This window comes from Condylura cristata, unplaced genomic scaffold (genome assembly GCF_000260355.1).
Source record: "Condylura cristata isolate star-nosed mole 26May11 unplaced genomic scaffold, ConCri1.0 scaffold00018, whole genome shotgun sequence".
NCBI lineage: Eukaryota > Metazoa > Chordata > Mammalia > Eulipotyphla > Talpidae > Condylura > Condylura cristata.
In genome coordinates this window covers 42,197,665-42,213,076 of record NW_004567119.1, presented here as the reverse complement: position 1 = coordinate 42,213,076, position 15,412 = coordinate 42,197,665, and the positions used below count along the sequence as shown (strand labels likewise).

Sequence of the window (15,412 nt, the reverse complement as noted above, 5' to 3'; positions counted from 1 at the left end):
GCAAAGATAAATAGATGGGACTATATCAAGTTAAAGAGCTTCTGTACAGCACCCAAAAGCCAGGAGTTCCTAAGGGGAGTCACAAAAAGGAGGGCAAGGAACTCAGTGTTTCCCAAATCTGACATGCCAGTGGCCAGTGGCTGGACAACAGAGACAGTGGTGTAAACAGTTGGGCATGGTTGAGCTGATGTCTGGCAGCCACAGGGCCAGCTGCATGGACCCTATTTCCCTCTCATTCCCTCCTCTCTCCCTCTCTTTCCATCTTGCCACACACCCTTTGCCCCCTCGCTTAGTCTATATCCCAGACTGTCCAGGGTCCTTGTAAGGCTGTGTCTACCTGGGATCCTACCTATGGGCATCACCTGTCCTTAAACATAGGCGAAGCATGTTTAAGAGTAGAAAGAAGAAGCAAAAACTTTTTTTTTTTTTTGCATAAAAATGAAAACTCCGTAGGTGCCGTGAATAAATACAAAAAGTTAGCGTGAAAGATCAATTTTAATCTTTTGATTAAAAACATCTATGAACATCCTATGGAGAAAGCAAAAGATGGAAGTTTGATGTATGATCTTTTCATCTGCCACTCAGTGACCATGGAGTCAGTATTGTGTCTGTTAAAGTGCCATCGACTCTTGCTCACAATCGCTGTGCACTACACGCTGACATGTAGGGGCCTGGTTAAGAAGCCCTGTCCCAAAGAGTTCTCCAGACCAGTGGGAGAGAAACTGGAGAAGCGGAGGATAGCCATGAGTTGAGGGACAGGGAGGGCTTTCTAGAAGAAAGAGACTAGAATCCTCATGCACACAACTATTCACTTTGAAAGTTAATTTTTAATTCCTTGTGACTGACTAGCGACACACCATCAGTGAAAGAAAGTTTCTCTTGAAGGAATAAATCTCCCTGATGAAAAAAAGAAGGGACAAGGGAGAACGGGAGAAAAAATACATGCCAGGAACAGTTACCACTAACATAATCACCTTTAGTTTTACAGCAATTCTGTACATATTCTCATTCCCTGGGGGAGGAAACTGAAGACCAAGGCTGAATGGCCTTTCCAGATCCCACAATTCTAGCTAAAGTGTAAACTTCTAGCATGTAGCCCACAGCATAATGCTCCACCAGATTCCACTGCTCAGTGGTGCATGGTTGTGATACTGGAGTCCCACAGAGGAAGGATGTCTCAGCCGCCTGAACACAGAAACCACAAGGTCATTTTACCCTGGTGGCAGCCTAGGGCCTGTCCTTAGGTGTGTGGAAATGGAGTCATGCTTCTCTCAGGGAAGCGGCTCCTGGCTTGCAAGCTCTTAGACATAGCCAGTGCAACTCTTGCACCAAGCAAAGGAGAGCCCACCACGGGAAGGCGCTGGCCTGGGTGGCATCACTGCTCCTTCCTCCCTCTTCTCACTGCCTCTCTCAGTCCTCTTCATTATTCACAGATTGCTAGCCAGAGGGCAAGATAGGAAGTGCCCTTTCTCAACTTAGGTGGCCTGCTGCCAGCTGAGTCCCAAGACAGCTTTACCTCAGAGGGCGAAACAGCCCCCAGTGCTCCAGGCTGCAGAAATATATGGTTCTCTTGGGATTCAGTACTCCACAGTAGTCCAGGAATGTCCACAGTTTTCCTTCCTGGAAGGCAAGAGCATGCGAGGAACCCAGGAAGTGATCAGATCTGGCCAGGAGGAATGAGGGAGATGAGAGTTCACATGCGAGGCCAGACGCCAAACTGAATTTCCAATGTTGCTGTTGTGATCCTCTGTCTGCTCTCTTCTCTCAAGTGAGTTAAGTGCTCAGGGCATGTGAAAGACAGAAGTGCTTCATTGGCACAAATTCCAGTGCCAAACCCAACACTAGGGGAAAATGAAGACCCTGCCCTATCTTGAAAGAATTCAGAGTTTAAAAAGAAAGTACATGGGTAAATAAAAATATCTCTTTTTTTTTATTTAGTCAATAGCATGAGTCTGTCCCTGGGGATAGATGGATGGCAGATGGGCCCCTTGACAAAGGCAAGAAGGCCAGATATATATTAGGTGAAGATGCAATGGTCTGTCTCCAAGCTGTGGCAACTAAATTTTATTCTGGTGGTAACGGGAAGCCCCTGAGTGACTTTCTAAGTGCCCCATGCCTAGAAGGTAGCACCAAGAAGAGGCTTCACAAAACAGCTGTTGAATGACTTCATGAATGAATAAAAGCACTGTGACAATACCCATACACGAGTATCTCCATGTCTGGCTTATAAACAAATCAGTATTTTAATGAATCAAAGGTGATAGACTCTGAGATAGAACACAGCATCTTTTTATTTTAACCTCGTCTCTCTTTAAAAGTTTTCCGTAGAGGGTTCTTCCTGTTGGTACAACAGGTTAAAGCACCACACTATGAAGCTCTCCAAAGCCAATGCAGCACAAGTTCGATCCCCGGACAGTTGATCCACATGGCTTGGCAGACCTCATTTGACCCACTTGCTGTTCCCCTCAGCAGTGTATTTTGTTGATCTGCCTGTTCTGTTACCCACTCTGTCTCTGATGAATCCTCTCACCCACCATACATCTGGCCTGTACCCCAGTTCTGTATGCATAAATAAATCTTTGAAAAGAAATTTTCAGTAGAAGCAGATTTCTGGTGTCTTCAAATGCAAACTCAAGCACACCAGACTTTCTCTGCTAGTGTTTCAGGAATACTCCTAAATTAACTCCTTCAAGTCTCCAAATCTGATCATTTTCCATTCCACTGAAATTTTATGATACACATTTTAATCTTCACTAAAAGCTATGTGTCCTCATCTCCCCAAAGTCTCTCTCATCTCCTCTTAACCTCTTCCCGGTCTTGACAACTGCTGCTGGGGGCCCCAGCAAAGGCTTGTCCTAGAAAGAAGAGGCAGGAACCTCCTAACCAGATGGGTTTCCAGCTGACTTCCTCTTGTGAGCGCTGTTGCCCCTGAGGGCCCGATTCCTTCCTTAGTTCCAGGCTCTGTTTTGGCCCCTTCACAAAGAAGACACAAACTCAAATTTTGCAGGCTGGCCCTCTTCCCTCTGGGACGCACGTTTGGGACAAGAAGTACATTTCTCAACCCTCTCCTGGCAGAAGCCCGCCTCGCCCTCTTTACCCCCACAGATTGCACTGTCTCACATCACGTGGGCTCCAGCCCATGGCATCTCTCCAACCACAGGCATCATTTCCTGGAAGAAGCCACAGCCCTGGGAGAAGCCAACAGCTGGGTGGCGGTGGGGACTCAAGACAGGGACACCTGCCTCTGCTAAAGCTGAAGGGTGAGGAAAAGCATCAGCGACCCCGCATGTGGTCACCAAATTGATCCTAAAATCTAGCCCCTTCTTCAGCACTCACAAACGCAAGATTCCAAACACTTTAATTATATATAACATCTACTGATAAAATGCACCAAAGTTCTTTAGCATACATAAAACTTGGTATCATTAAAAAAAAAGTAATTCACATTGCAAGGATTTGTCCTGCAAAGCCAGATGACCATGTCCTGCTGATGAATGAAGCTGAGCCCCCTCCAACATGCCACATGTGGATAACAAGAATTCCTGAAATCTAAGGAGTGAGCATTTATCAGGCCACATCACAAGTGTCCTGAGATCGTCCTTGTTTGTAATTGTGAATATTCTAACCTTTCAATGCTAACTTGCCATTTGAACTTATCAACAGTGGCATAATTGGCAATGCTACTTAATCAAGCCTGAAGTGAGCACTGAGAAATCCATGGCCTCTATGGCCTGCACTTCCTCTAACTTGATATTAAGACATGGACACTGGGCTGGGCAGCCTCATGGGCTCACCTGGGCACATACCGGCTTCCAGACCCAGAAGGTGTGTGGCAATAGCAGAGCTATTCAGTAAAATGCTTAATAACTTTTGAACAAAGTATGCTGCATTTGCATTTTCCACAGGCCTGACTAATTATGTCACCAGTCCTTTCAATAGGATCTCAAAGTGAACTTGCTTGTGTCAAAGATCCTAATTTTGTAGGACAAATTGATAGACACACACACATCCTAAAGCAAGAGGGTACAAAGTCGGTTATTCTAGCAATAACTCTTCATGGCACCCACTGAAGAATCATCAGAAGGGACCCCTGGGAGAGCTGCTTTAAAGACATCTAAGTGTGGATTTCTCAGGGCTTGCAAATTCCTTCAACAAAAAGACTGCTCTTGGGCAGACCTCTCCCAATTTCTCTCAATAATTACAGATCTGGGAAGCGGTTTGATAGCAATGGAGTCATGGCTGGATTTACGCCCTTTGTCTTTCAAGTACAGAACTTTGTCCTGAGACATTTGTCCATGTTTTCAAGGACGAGGTGCATTAAACTCTAGTTCATGGCACTTTGTACCAAATCTAGTTATTTGCTTTGGCCTCGAGTGAAGGTGAGCTGCCAGGGTAGAGAGAAATCTTATTTCCACTGAAGCACAAAAGTGCCAATCTGACCTTCCAGGGCAGGATCCAGGTAGTCAAGTCAACAATTGCAGCCTTACACAGGCCCCACACCAGCGATTGCCAGGTCATGACCTGTCCAAACACCCCCTGCTTAGGGAAGTGGGCTGCTTCATTCCCTAGCTCTGGGTGTCTGATTCCCTTATGGTGCTTTAACGTGTACCTGTGCAGGCCTCTAGCTATGATTCTACCAGTTTCTTTTTTAAGATTTACTTATTTATGCATGTAGAACTGGGGTACAGGCCAGACATGTGGGGCAGTGAGAGGATTCATGATAGACAGAATGGGGAGCAGAACTGATGAAGCACACTGCTAGGGGAGCAGCAGACAGGTCAGGAGAGCTCTGCCACACCATGTGGGTCACCTCCAGGGTGGGGGTCAAACTCATGCTGAAGTGGCTTTAGCTTCTCAGTGCTGCACTTTAACCCGCTGCACCACGAGGGAGGGCCAATTCTATCAGCTTTTTTTCACAGATCTTTGCTCCCCTTCTCTGAAAATTCTCCTGAAGTAAATGTGCTGTTCTGCACACCCACCATTTGTGCTTCCTCCAGGGCATTTCCCGAGGTTCTCAAGTCCTTCATGTGGACATGATCCCTGAATCAACAACAGCATCAAAGTGGTTCCTGATCACAGCCTTCCTCCCTCTCCTGGGTTACACTGCGCCCATCATGCTCCAACCTCAACTTTTTTACCCGCCTTGCTGTGCCATCCTCTCTTTGTATGCAATGGCCTGCCATCATGCCCTGGGCTCTTGTTTTTATTTACATGCAGTGTGGTTGTTTTGGCAAACCCAGTGTCTTCACTCTCCCATTATCTTGCCAGACTCCTAGACAGACCTTCTTAAATACTCGTACTGGAGCTCAGTGGAACGGCCCCAGGCCCTGGGCAGACTTGTATGGGAATGCTTGGCTTATGATAACTGTGGGCTAAGCAGGGAGTAAGATCATTACTACATTTCCATCTCTCAGAGGGCATCTTGGATACACCCCATTCTAGATCCTGAGGCTACTCCTGACTCAGTGGCTAAGCTTTGACATTTCAATATTGATTCTTCTTAGTTTCACTTTCACAGAGGCACTTCCTGTCGGTCTTCTTATTCAGGAAGAATTTTGAGCTTATAATTCCCCAATGACTACATTCAGCACTTTGACTTTTTTATCTTGCCTGCAACTGCAGATGCATTGAAGGGTCTAAGGCTGGTGTCTGGGGAATCTAGGAAGCTTGTCACTATCCAGTGCCACTGTACCCCCTTGCCCATCAACAGGCTCCAGAGGAAGTACTGATGTCAACTAAGACCTCTGACTTGGATCTGGCCCATCATTGTGTCCACCAGCCACAACACTGACCCTCACTACCATGGCCATGTGACGCTAGCAGATTTCCCACAGAATGGCTTGTTTGTGGTGACATTGTTCCAGCTGTCCCTGAATGATGGGGGGCACTAACGCTATAGTATTGGAGACAGAAACAATATGCTGTTCTTCAACGTGAACCTGACCATATCTGCAGGTATGAGCTGATGGCCAGTGGGTCGAGGTTGGTGGAGCGAAAGCTAGGAAGGAGATGGCATAAAAGGAGACCCAAGAATCCAAGAGGACTTTTTGGGGGGAGTGCAGGCCAGAGGCACAGGAATGGTGAGAGGCTTCACCAGAGACACAATGGGGAACAGAACAGGCCAATTGACGAGGTACACTGCTGAGGAGTGCGGGCAGGTCAGGAGAGGTCTGCCACTCCATGTGGGTCACCTCAGGGGCTGGGATTGAACTCTCATTGAAGTGGCTGGCTGGCTTGCAGTGCTGCGCTTTAACCCCCTGTGCTGCCAGGAAGGGCCCCAAGAGGGTTTTTAACACAAGGAGAGTGATACAGGAAATCCAGCAGTAGGCAAGGATTTAAAACATAGGCTTTTCTCTCAGAAGAATGCTTCCTTGAGAAGAATTATTAGAAGAAAGGTTGGCATTAGGGAGAAAACTTCCCAACTGAATGCACATAAGCTATCCCACCCAATTTCCCCAGAATGTTGTGAAATATACATTTGGAGAGAATTCCAAAAGGTAGTGAGTTGGATAATGTGATTATGGTCACAGTGGCTCGTGGTTCAAATGTGCAGACCAGGTAAGAAGTAAGGACAGAAGAATTGGATGGGATCTTCGTAAGACTGATCCCCTCGGCAGACATCTGACAGTGACCAGGTTTATGCCCTGTGTGGGATTTTCTCGAAGAGCTGATCCACAGTCAGGTACCCAGAGTTTAAGGAGGGCATCCAGGCAGTGAAGGTCCTGTCATGAAGTAAGTAAGCACAAGAGTTCCATGAACTTTATTAGATGTTGCTATCTAACCATCATTGAGTTTGGCTGCTCACTGTGGGCTGGTATGGCTTCTGGAAAAGGGGTAGCATGGAGGTCATGGTCAGCTGGAGAGAGATTATGTGAGCATAGGAGAGTACATCTAGTTTCCAAAATTTTATTTTATCTAACATGCTGGCCAAAGGCTTCCTGGCTTAGTGATGTTTCATTCCACAGAGCACACTCTTTAAGCTCAACATCCTTTGCTAAATCCTGTAGGCAACCTGGATCGTCTTCCCTGACAGGCTTCCTCTGCTCTATACCCAGGTCCTTCCAGCGCCAGTCTCGTAATCACTCCAGCTGCTGGTAACCTCGTCATGGGACCCTTTGGAACAGCATCTCCAGTCAACACATGGGCCCAAGGACCCACTTCAACTATAAAAGGACAGGGGACAGGATGGGACAGATTTGCTCTGACTCCGAGAATCAGTAAAACAACAGCTTTAGCTAAGACAAGGCAAACTCCAGGAACAACTGGGATCATAGTTCCAGGGTCAGGTAGCTGGGTAGAAGATTCCATCAAGGCAACAGTCCCAATTCCAAAGAACCAAAAATCAGAGGCATATCTAATGCAACAGAAGGTGTTTTTCTATGAAGCTCAGAGGCACAGTCGTAGACAGGGCTAGAACTAGTGAGGGAGGGAGAAGAACAATAACCACGGAACCCCATAAGTCAGGAGAGGACACAGGAGGGTCACAATAGCCCTGGACACAACCTGGAAGGTCATAGAGACCTTTTTAGGCCGGTGCTAGTCTCAGAAACAATGGGCATGGGAAATCCTCCAAAATGCAACATCAGTTTCTAAGCAAAAAGCCTTGGCTGCCACAAAAGGAGCTACACCAACTGCAAGTCTACAGCCCTCAGGGTCCACTGACATAGAGGCAGCATCTGTGGTGGGAAGCAAAGCAGAGGCCTGAGACCCCTCTGCTGAAGACAGAAGCTCCCAAGCAACAACCAGCCCAAATCTTGGAGCAGGGAAGGGGTCCTCTGTGAACAGGTAAACTCCCAGGTACCCCTGTTGGTTGGGATGTCACACCTGCCCACATTTCCAGGCATACCCTTCGATGTTCTGATGCCTCTGTAACTGTCCATGCTCTGACTTCTCCTTCTTTGTACCTGAAAGACAGTGGAGCACAAGAGATACATAAATCAGCCTCCTTCCCTCGCTGAAAGGCCATTGCTAGGAGAATATTATCTGACTATTGTCCTATGAATATGAAGCAAAAGCTAAATAGAATAACATCACATTGCGGTGAGACCTTTGGGAATTTTTTAAGATGAGGAACAGAAGTTGTAGCAAGAGGAAGTTACTGAAGCCACATGGAAAGTCTATGGCAGAATAAAATGCCAAAGTTCAATTCCCCAACCCTCACTCGGTCTCCTTGGCACACAGTAGAGTCCACACACAGGTTAGGGAGCAGGTAATAAGAACTGGGCTGGGGAACCTGAAGACAGGGGTTCTAGTCTGCTACTGACCCACATGGGGACCAGGGTAGCCAACTCACCTCATCCTGGAATTCTCATCTGTGAAATGAGGGGTGTGGGTCAAAGGGTCTTCCATCAGGAAATTAAACTTTCCCTTTCCCGCATTCTTCCCATTCCCCATCCTTTCCCATTCCCATACTCACTGCCCCTTTCACACAAGAGAGCTTTCACAGAAAAGCAAAACCTCTCTAGGATCCTGACTGCAATCTTTCTGGTGCTGTTTCCACCCATCATTGTGGCTCTTGTTCTACTGCAAAGGAAAACTCCAAAGAAAGAAGACTTGTGAGTTGAGTTTGAGTGGCCCCAAGGATGGGGAGGGGAGGACTTGGTCCCATCTGGCATATTCAAAGCTGGCTGTAGTCATGAACAGGACTAGGACTTTTGGATACAGAAGAATTAAAATCTAGCCTGGGCCATTTAAACCCCCTTGGCCTTGGTTTCATAACCAATCAGATGGGAAAACCGTCTCTCAGCTTATGTCTTAGTGGCATCCCAGAAATTCAGGAGATGCTCTTCCAATTATGCAATGCTAATTGCACATATACAAGCCATCTGAACAAAACCAGTATTACACAGAAGTGCAAGGCCCAGAGGAGGGCAAACTACATACATAATTCTCACGGCCCAGCTGAAAGTCTCAGAGCAATAAGCTCAGATTTAAATACTCCTACACTGTTTCGTGATGTTGTTTTTTAAGATTTATTTTATTTATACATACAGAACTGGGGTACAGGCCAGAGGTGCAGAGGTGGTGAGAGGATTCATCAGAGATAGAGTGGGGAACAGAACAAGCAGATTGATGAGACAGGAGAGGTCTGCAACGCCATGTGGGTAACCTCCCTGGCCGGAGATCAAACTGGTGCTAAAGCAGCTCTGGCTAACTCTGCAGTGCAGCACTTTAACCCATTGCACCGCCAGGTAGGGCCTATCATGATGTTTCTATCTGCTGAAGAAGGGTGAACTTTTCTGTGAGCAGCTAAAGGAGGCTTAGATTCTCAGATCCAAGGCCATCTCAGTTACAAATATCCTGTGTCAAGAAGTTCTGGAAGGCTGGTGATTAGTAGGGGTGATTCTCAGAATCTCAGACCAGTGCTCAGATCCTCACAGCAACTCTGCTTCTGTGCAGCTCAGGAGACAGGGAGAGCCACTGCTGCTTGATTGTCATCTTGATTCAGGTGACACATTTCACAGAACTGAGCATCCAGCCAGACCACCTGCCCAATATGGACATGATTTCCCAGCATGAGTCTCCTTCTATTCTGGCTGCCTCAGAAAGGGACCCTCGGCTCTGAGGAATAGATAAAGAAACTACTCAGTCCCCATGGAAAGAGAGCCAGACCCAAACTCCATGACTCCAGTTTCCTTTCATGCTTCCTCTGTATGGAGGGAGAGTAATAAAACCGAGACGCCACCTGGTTCACCAAGGTGAACCTCCCTTGGGCCTAAGATGATGAAGCATTTTCTCAAGGGTGAAAATATGACTGAAATAAGTCTTCAAAAAAATATTTAATAAACACTGGCAAAGGAACCTAGGAAAGTGGGAACTTACATTTCTGGAGGTTTGAAAATATAAAAGCCTTCCAAACATTGTGCAGAATTACATATTCTCAGCCATCATCCTGACTCTTGATCAGCACCCCCTTCTCTGACATCTTTTAGAGCTCAGCTTGCTATACAGACATATAGCTGTGTTTCTGTTCTTACCTTCTTCAGTAGATTCTAAGCGTTTGTGGGCAGTCATTTTGTTGTATCCATCCCACAATTTGCCCAGAGAACTTCCAACTCAGTAGGAGCCCAATAAATATCTATGACTGAATGGCCAGCCAGGAGAACACAGGGTCAGTGGCCTGCCAAAGCAGATGTTCTGAACATCCCCTTCACTCGGTAGTCCCTGTACAACCACGTAGACAGGTAGTCTCCACAGGAAAGGAGGAAAACCTGGTCCTCAAATCATCTGCCCTACTTGGCCCCATAGACATGCTATTGGGTTTTGAGCCAGTCAAGATTTTCTGGGATTTTCCTAAGTTCATATAGGAAGAGGGTATTTTTCAGTAGATGCTCACCTTCTTCATAAAGCTCCTCTTGTTCATCTGCCTGTACATCCTTGATATCAGGGACCATTGAGGAAACTGGACAATTCTGGGGGTGAGACAGTAAGAGAGAGAAGGAGGTGCAGACTCTGCTTTATTTCAAGCCTGCGGGGTACACCAGCCCTAACCTCAGTCCCACTGTCCTTTCAGGAGCCGCATCTACCACATTTTGATATATCTGCTATCAGGTTACCCAAACTTCATTTGGGGGCAGAACAGCCCTTAAGCAATGTAAGAGAAGGGAAACAAAAAGCTCAGTATCAGGTCAGGAATTTTTAAGTAGACATTGCCAAAATGTGAGCCCCATCCTCGAAGCTACCAGAAGCACCAGAAACCCTTCAATAATATTAACTCATCATGGCAAATGTTCAGCCCAGACATTATTCCAGGGGAAAAGAAGATGTAGCCTCCACAATTCATAAGAAAGACAGTTGTTTGGGATAAGCAGGGAAGCTGCATGCATCTAACCAAATGAAATTCAGAGTTAATGGAGTCTTAGACTTAAACCAATTTAAACTGTTATTCAGGGTGAGATAACTAAGGCCTGGTGGGGGGTGGGAGTGGGAGTAACTTGTTTAAAGTCATTCAAGTAACTCAGTTAGTAATAGAGTGAAGAGTAGGAAAAGCGAACTCACATCCTGGTCTAGTGCCTTCTCCACATAGCTGAGCAACAATTATCAAAACTAATCAGGAATCAATGACAAGTCATAGATTCCAACTGCTTCTGTGCACAGTATCTCACAAAATCTCTGACCTACCTAAAAAAAAAAAAATGGAAGAGAGATAAGAGTGACACCAGGCTCCATCTCAGCTGACGCGGAAGCAGGCCTCAGGGTTATGAAATTCAGCCAAAGTCGTTAAAGGGCAGGATGGGCCAAGAACCCAGGTTATATAGATTACTTCACCTAACTAGTGTTTACCAGGGGTGTTTACAGAATGCTAGGTTCTCAGGAGGTTAACAGGTCTTCTGAGAAAAAGAACATTTGGTAGATCAAAGAAGTTTGACCAAGCAGGATTAACAGCAAACAGGTTTCTCTACACAGGACTTCCTAGAGCCTTTGTCCACTGTGAGCAGCAGTGGCTACGGCACTGTGAGCTTCCAGGGTACACTGGACCATTGTGTGTGGTTAAAATTATCTCACAGGCCTGGAGTTTCTTGAATCATTGTTTAGGGAAGTTTGATGCACTAAACCAGAGGTCAGCAATCCTTTCCTGTAAAGTGACAGGTAGTAGTATTTTAGACTCCGCCGACCATAAGGCATCTGTCATAACTACTGGGTTCTGCTGTTGCAGCATGAAAGCAGCCAGAAACTATACACACACACAAAACATGGACTGTGTTCCAACAAAATTTTTACAGAAACAAGCGGCAGGCTTGAGTCCCGACTGGCCAACTGCTGCAGTGAGTTAAAGCAGAAAAACTCGTGCAGACCCTAGTCTTCCACAAGAGCTTCTCTGACCACCCTCTCAAGGACCTCCCCTTCCTCTGAATTCTCTAATACTTTCTGTCTGGGATTCACAGTTCTGAAGCCCGGCCTGGCACCCCCACTGTGGGCAGAGGAGGTGACCTTTCCCCTGGGGTTTGGACCCAGTTGCAGGAGTGGGGGCAGCACTCACTGGCAGGAAGGACTGCCAAGGTGGGGGTTTCAGGAAAGCTGAGGTCCATCAGTGGGGAGACCAGTACAAGCTCTAAGAGCCAGCAAAAAGTCAAGATTAGCTTCTTAGGAACAAGTTTGCATCTTGGTAGAGATAAGGTTCGAGTGAAGTCTTAGCCAGGAATTGGGGTAGCCCCTAGTTTTTATAGTTCTCCTTTATGGGCTAACTAATATTTGGGGTGGGGGAGGGAGCAGGTGTGTTCTCTTAAAGGGCACCAAAGGCAAAACCACAGACCGTGCTAACTTCTCCAGTCAGCATTGCCAGTGGCTTTGTCTTATTTTATAGCCCAGCTTGCATGGCATCCCAGCCCCGGGATGAGGGACAGAGAAAGTGTCCATGGAATGTTCTAACCTGAGGTTCTCCCGTCAGGGCCTAACTCTTGGGTTCTCCTCTACCTGCTTCTCGGGGCTCTACTGCCTGTGAGATCTCTCTGGACAGTCCACATTACCCCAGTGGCTTGCACATTCTCTATTGCACTGGATGAAAAGTTTCTGTGAAGGGGGAGATTTTACAGCTCAGAAAAATGAGGTCAGAGGAATGAAGTCGTCATACTCCTAGGGAAGGGGCAGATTGGAAACTGAAGGCAAACATCTCTTCCACGGTTTAAGTTCTTTTTTTAAGTGTGTAAGGCCTTTAACAGAAAAGAACCTTAACAAAATTAGTGCGCAATAGAGAGAAAAGAAATATAGTTAACTTAAAAAGGAGGGGTTCCGGGCCTTCCCTGGTGGCGCAGCGGGTTAAAGCACAGCACTAAGAAGCTAAAGCCACTTCAGCATGAGTTCGATCCCCGCCTGCCCCGGAGGTGACCACATGGAGCGGCAGACCCCTCCTGATCCGCCCGCTGCTCCCCTCAGCAGTGTACTTCGTCAATCTGCCTGTTCTGCTCCCCACTCTGTCCCTGGTGAATCCTCTCACCCTCTGCATCTCTGGCCTGTACCCCAGTTCTATATGAATAAATTAATTAATTTTTTAAAAAAAAAAAAAGGAGGGATTCCATGTTCCCTGCTCTACCTAATAAAATGTGGGGCTGAGTAGAGAGGGCTTGGGAGAGAAGACTACGGAGAAAAGTAAATTTTGAAGAGGTACATACAGAATGTAAAGAAGACATGTGAAGAAGTCATGCTTGTTTCTTGGTTTGCACAGATTAAATTTTTGATCAGCCTCTTCTATGCATGGGCTGATTACCTGGGTATCTATCTGGTCAGGTTCTTTTCTGTTGAAAGGTCTAAAGTCTCCCTTGTTTTCCCTTTATATGCTCATGTATGAAAGGTTTCACAATCACTTCCAGGAATGTGTCCTCTGCAGTCATCTAGCTGGCTTATTCCTATGTTGGGTAAGTGAATCGTGCAAGTTCAGGGAGCTGGAATGGAGAGTTGATATTCCAGGTGTCAGCACTGAGTTTGCATTCGTACAAATCGAGCTCAGATATTCAGTACCTGTGAGGGTGTCCACTTATCCCAGGTAACTCAGGGCAGATGCGTGACCTCCAGCCAACTTCTCCTTATAAGTCTTTCAGGGTTTTGTCCTCTTCTGTAGTAGCCAGCGCAGTATGAGAAATATAATCAGTTGAATACCATCTTCCATCAGATCCATAGCTCTTTCTGCAGAAAGACCTAGAATACGCTGCTGCATCCATGTAGACATGAATTTTGTGATTACTTTCTTCTGGTAGAGATACTCCAGGTGTTCCAAACTCCCCATTGTTCATCAGTGACAGTTTGGCTTATGGGCACGGGCCCTGCCATGCCAACCTTTCCCCTTCATTATCAGCAAGAGGATGAAGTGTCCTCCCAAACCTCACTCTCCAGAGGGGTCAGCTGAAACCCAGATGGGCTGCAAAGAAGCACGATCTGCAAAAGAGACCCCATACTACAAAATGCAGGAGTCTGAGTATGGAGGTTCTGGGCCAGGAGGCCCCTACTAGCCTCCTGGCTCCCTGTCATTGAAGACATATGTTTCCTGATTGCACCTGGAGTCTTCTATTCTCTGCCTCTTCTAGCCTCTGCTGTGTTCCTGTTCCACTCTTCTTTACTGTCTCCATCTGGTTCTACTGCTCTGTACCTAGAGGCTCCACTTCTTCCCCTAATGTTACAAATTCTTGGCTCCCCAACTCTGAGTAGAGGAGGAAAATAGCCAGGACAACAATAACAAAAGGTCTTTTCCAAGTTGCTTCTAATGTCTGAAGATGTTGCCTTTTTCTTCAGACAACAGTTCGGCAGAAGGGCATTGGGAATTTGCTTCTTTAGGGCCTAGCATATTAAGGGTAGATTTCTAGTAAATGCAGTAATTTTAAACTTCATTTCCCTGGCACTTTACTCTCACATAGTGCAGACAACTGAAGATCAGTTATGGTGCATGTGCCCAGAGAGACAGAGTATACACCACTGTAAGATGGAAACACTTAGGCTCAGAGAGACACAGATTGGCAGCTGGGGTCACAGAGGATGTTTTTCAGTGACTGCCTGCCAGGTACACCTTGGGCTGCAGGCCAGGCACAGACAAGGAACAAGGAAACAACTAGTCTTCAGGAGGACCCCAGTGGCTTATGAGAGGGGCTAGGCCTTGTCACCTGACACCCCACATATTGACTTTGGATGTCTACTCCAAAAATCTTCCTCCTCCCTGGCCAGAGTCTAAAGGTAGGAGAGGGCAGGAGAGTGGTTTGGTAACCTTGGAAAAGGTTTAATTATTTGTTCCTGCCTCTCAAAATCAAAGAATAAAAGCTCTTTGGGGACTGGGTATTGTCCCAGGGGGAATTAAGCTTTTGGACCAAAGTCAACTTTCCATTTCCAGTCTCTCTCCTGCTCCGCTTCATAGTTCTACACTCCACACATAACCTCCTCGGGTCACAATACAGCCAGTCACTGGGGCTTCCCAACACGCTCGCCAACTTCTTTCTTTTTGCAGCCAGAATAATAGTGTACCGACAGCCTAATCAACCCTGGGAGACCCAGAAGAAACGCTCTTTTCACTTTCTGGTTAGGAATCAACAGAGCTAGAAAAACAGGTGCAGGATCTGGGCAGTGTACAAAGAGACAGGTGATCAGGAAAGGTGACTGAGTGAGTTCGTTCATGCAGAAAAGAAAAGATTTAGGATTAGCATACAAATATTTGGCCAGTAAAGCGTCCTCTGAAACACCTAGCAACAGGTCTTCCCCACCACACTCTCATACCCCAAAGTGTCTACCTCCCTTGTGCCCTCACTGAGGCCTGCTGCTGGATCATACATGCCACACTCCCAGCTCCTTAGGAGGGATCATGAGAGCCCCTGTAAAATCACTCAATAGCACCTGGGGAAAAGAGTAGGCTTCTGAACCTAGGTCTGGCCTCAGAAACCCAGTGTTTAGGAAAGCCCAACCAATTGAACTATTCCTGTCCCACTCTCTTAATGGA

The 15,412-nt window shown here is 46.6% G+C and overlaps 1 protein-coding gene across 1 annotated transcript; it reads left to right on the top strand.

Moving 5' to 3' along the window:
* Window positions 1–590: 590 nt before the first annotated feature.
* On the top strand, window positions 591–5,966 carry FCAMR (Fc receptor, IgA, IgM, high affinity). The gene is given in 2 exon segments (XM_012726789.1): window positions 591–663; window positions 5,623–5,966. Coding segments are annotated over 2 exon segments (417 nt in total).
* Window positions 5,967–15,412: the final 9,446 nt, after the last annotated feature.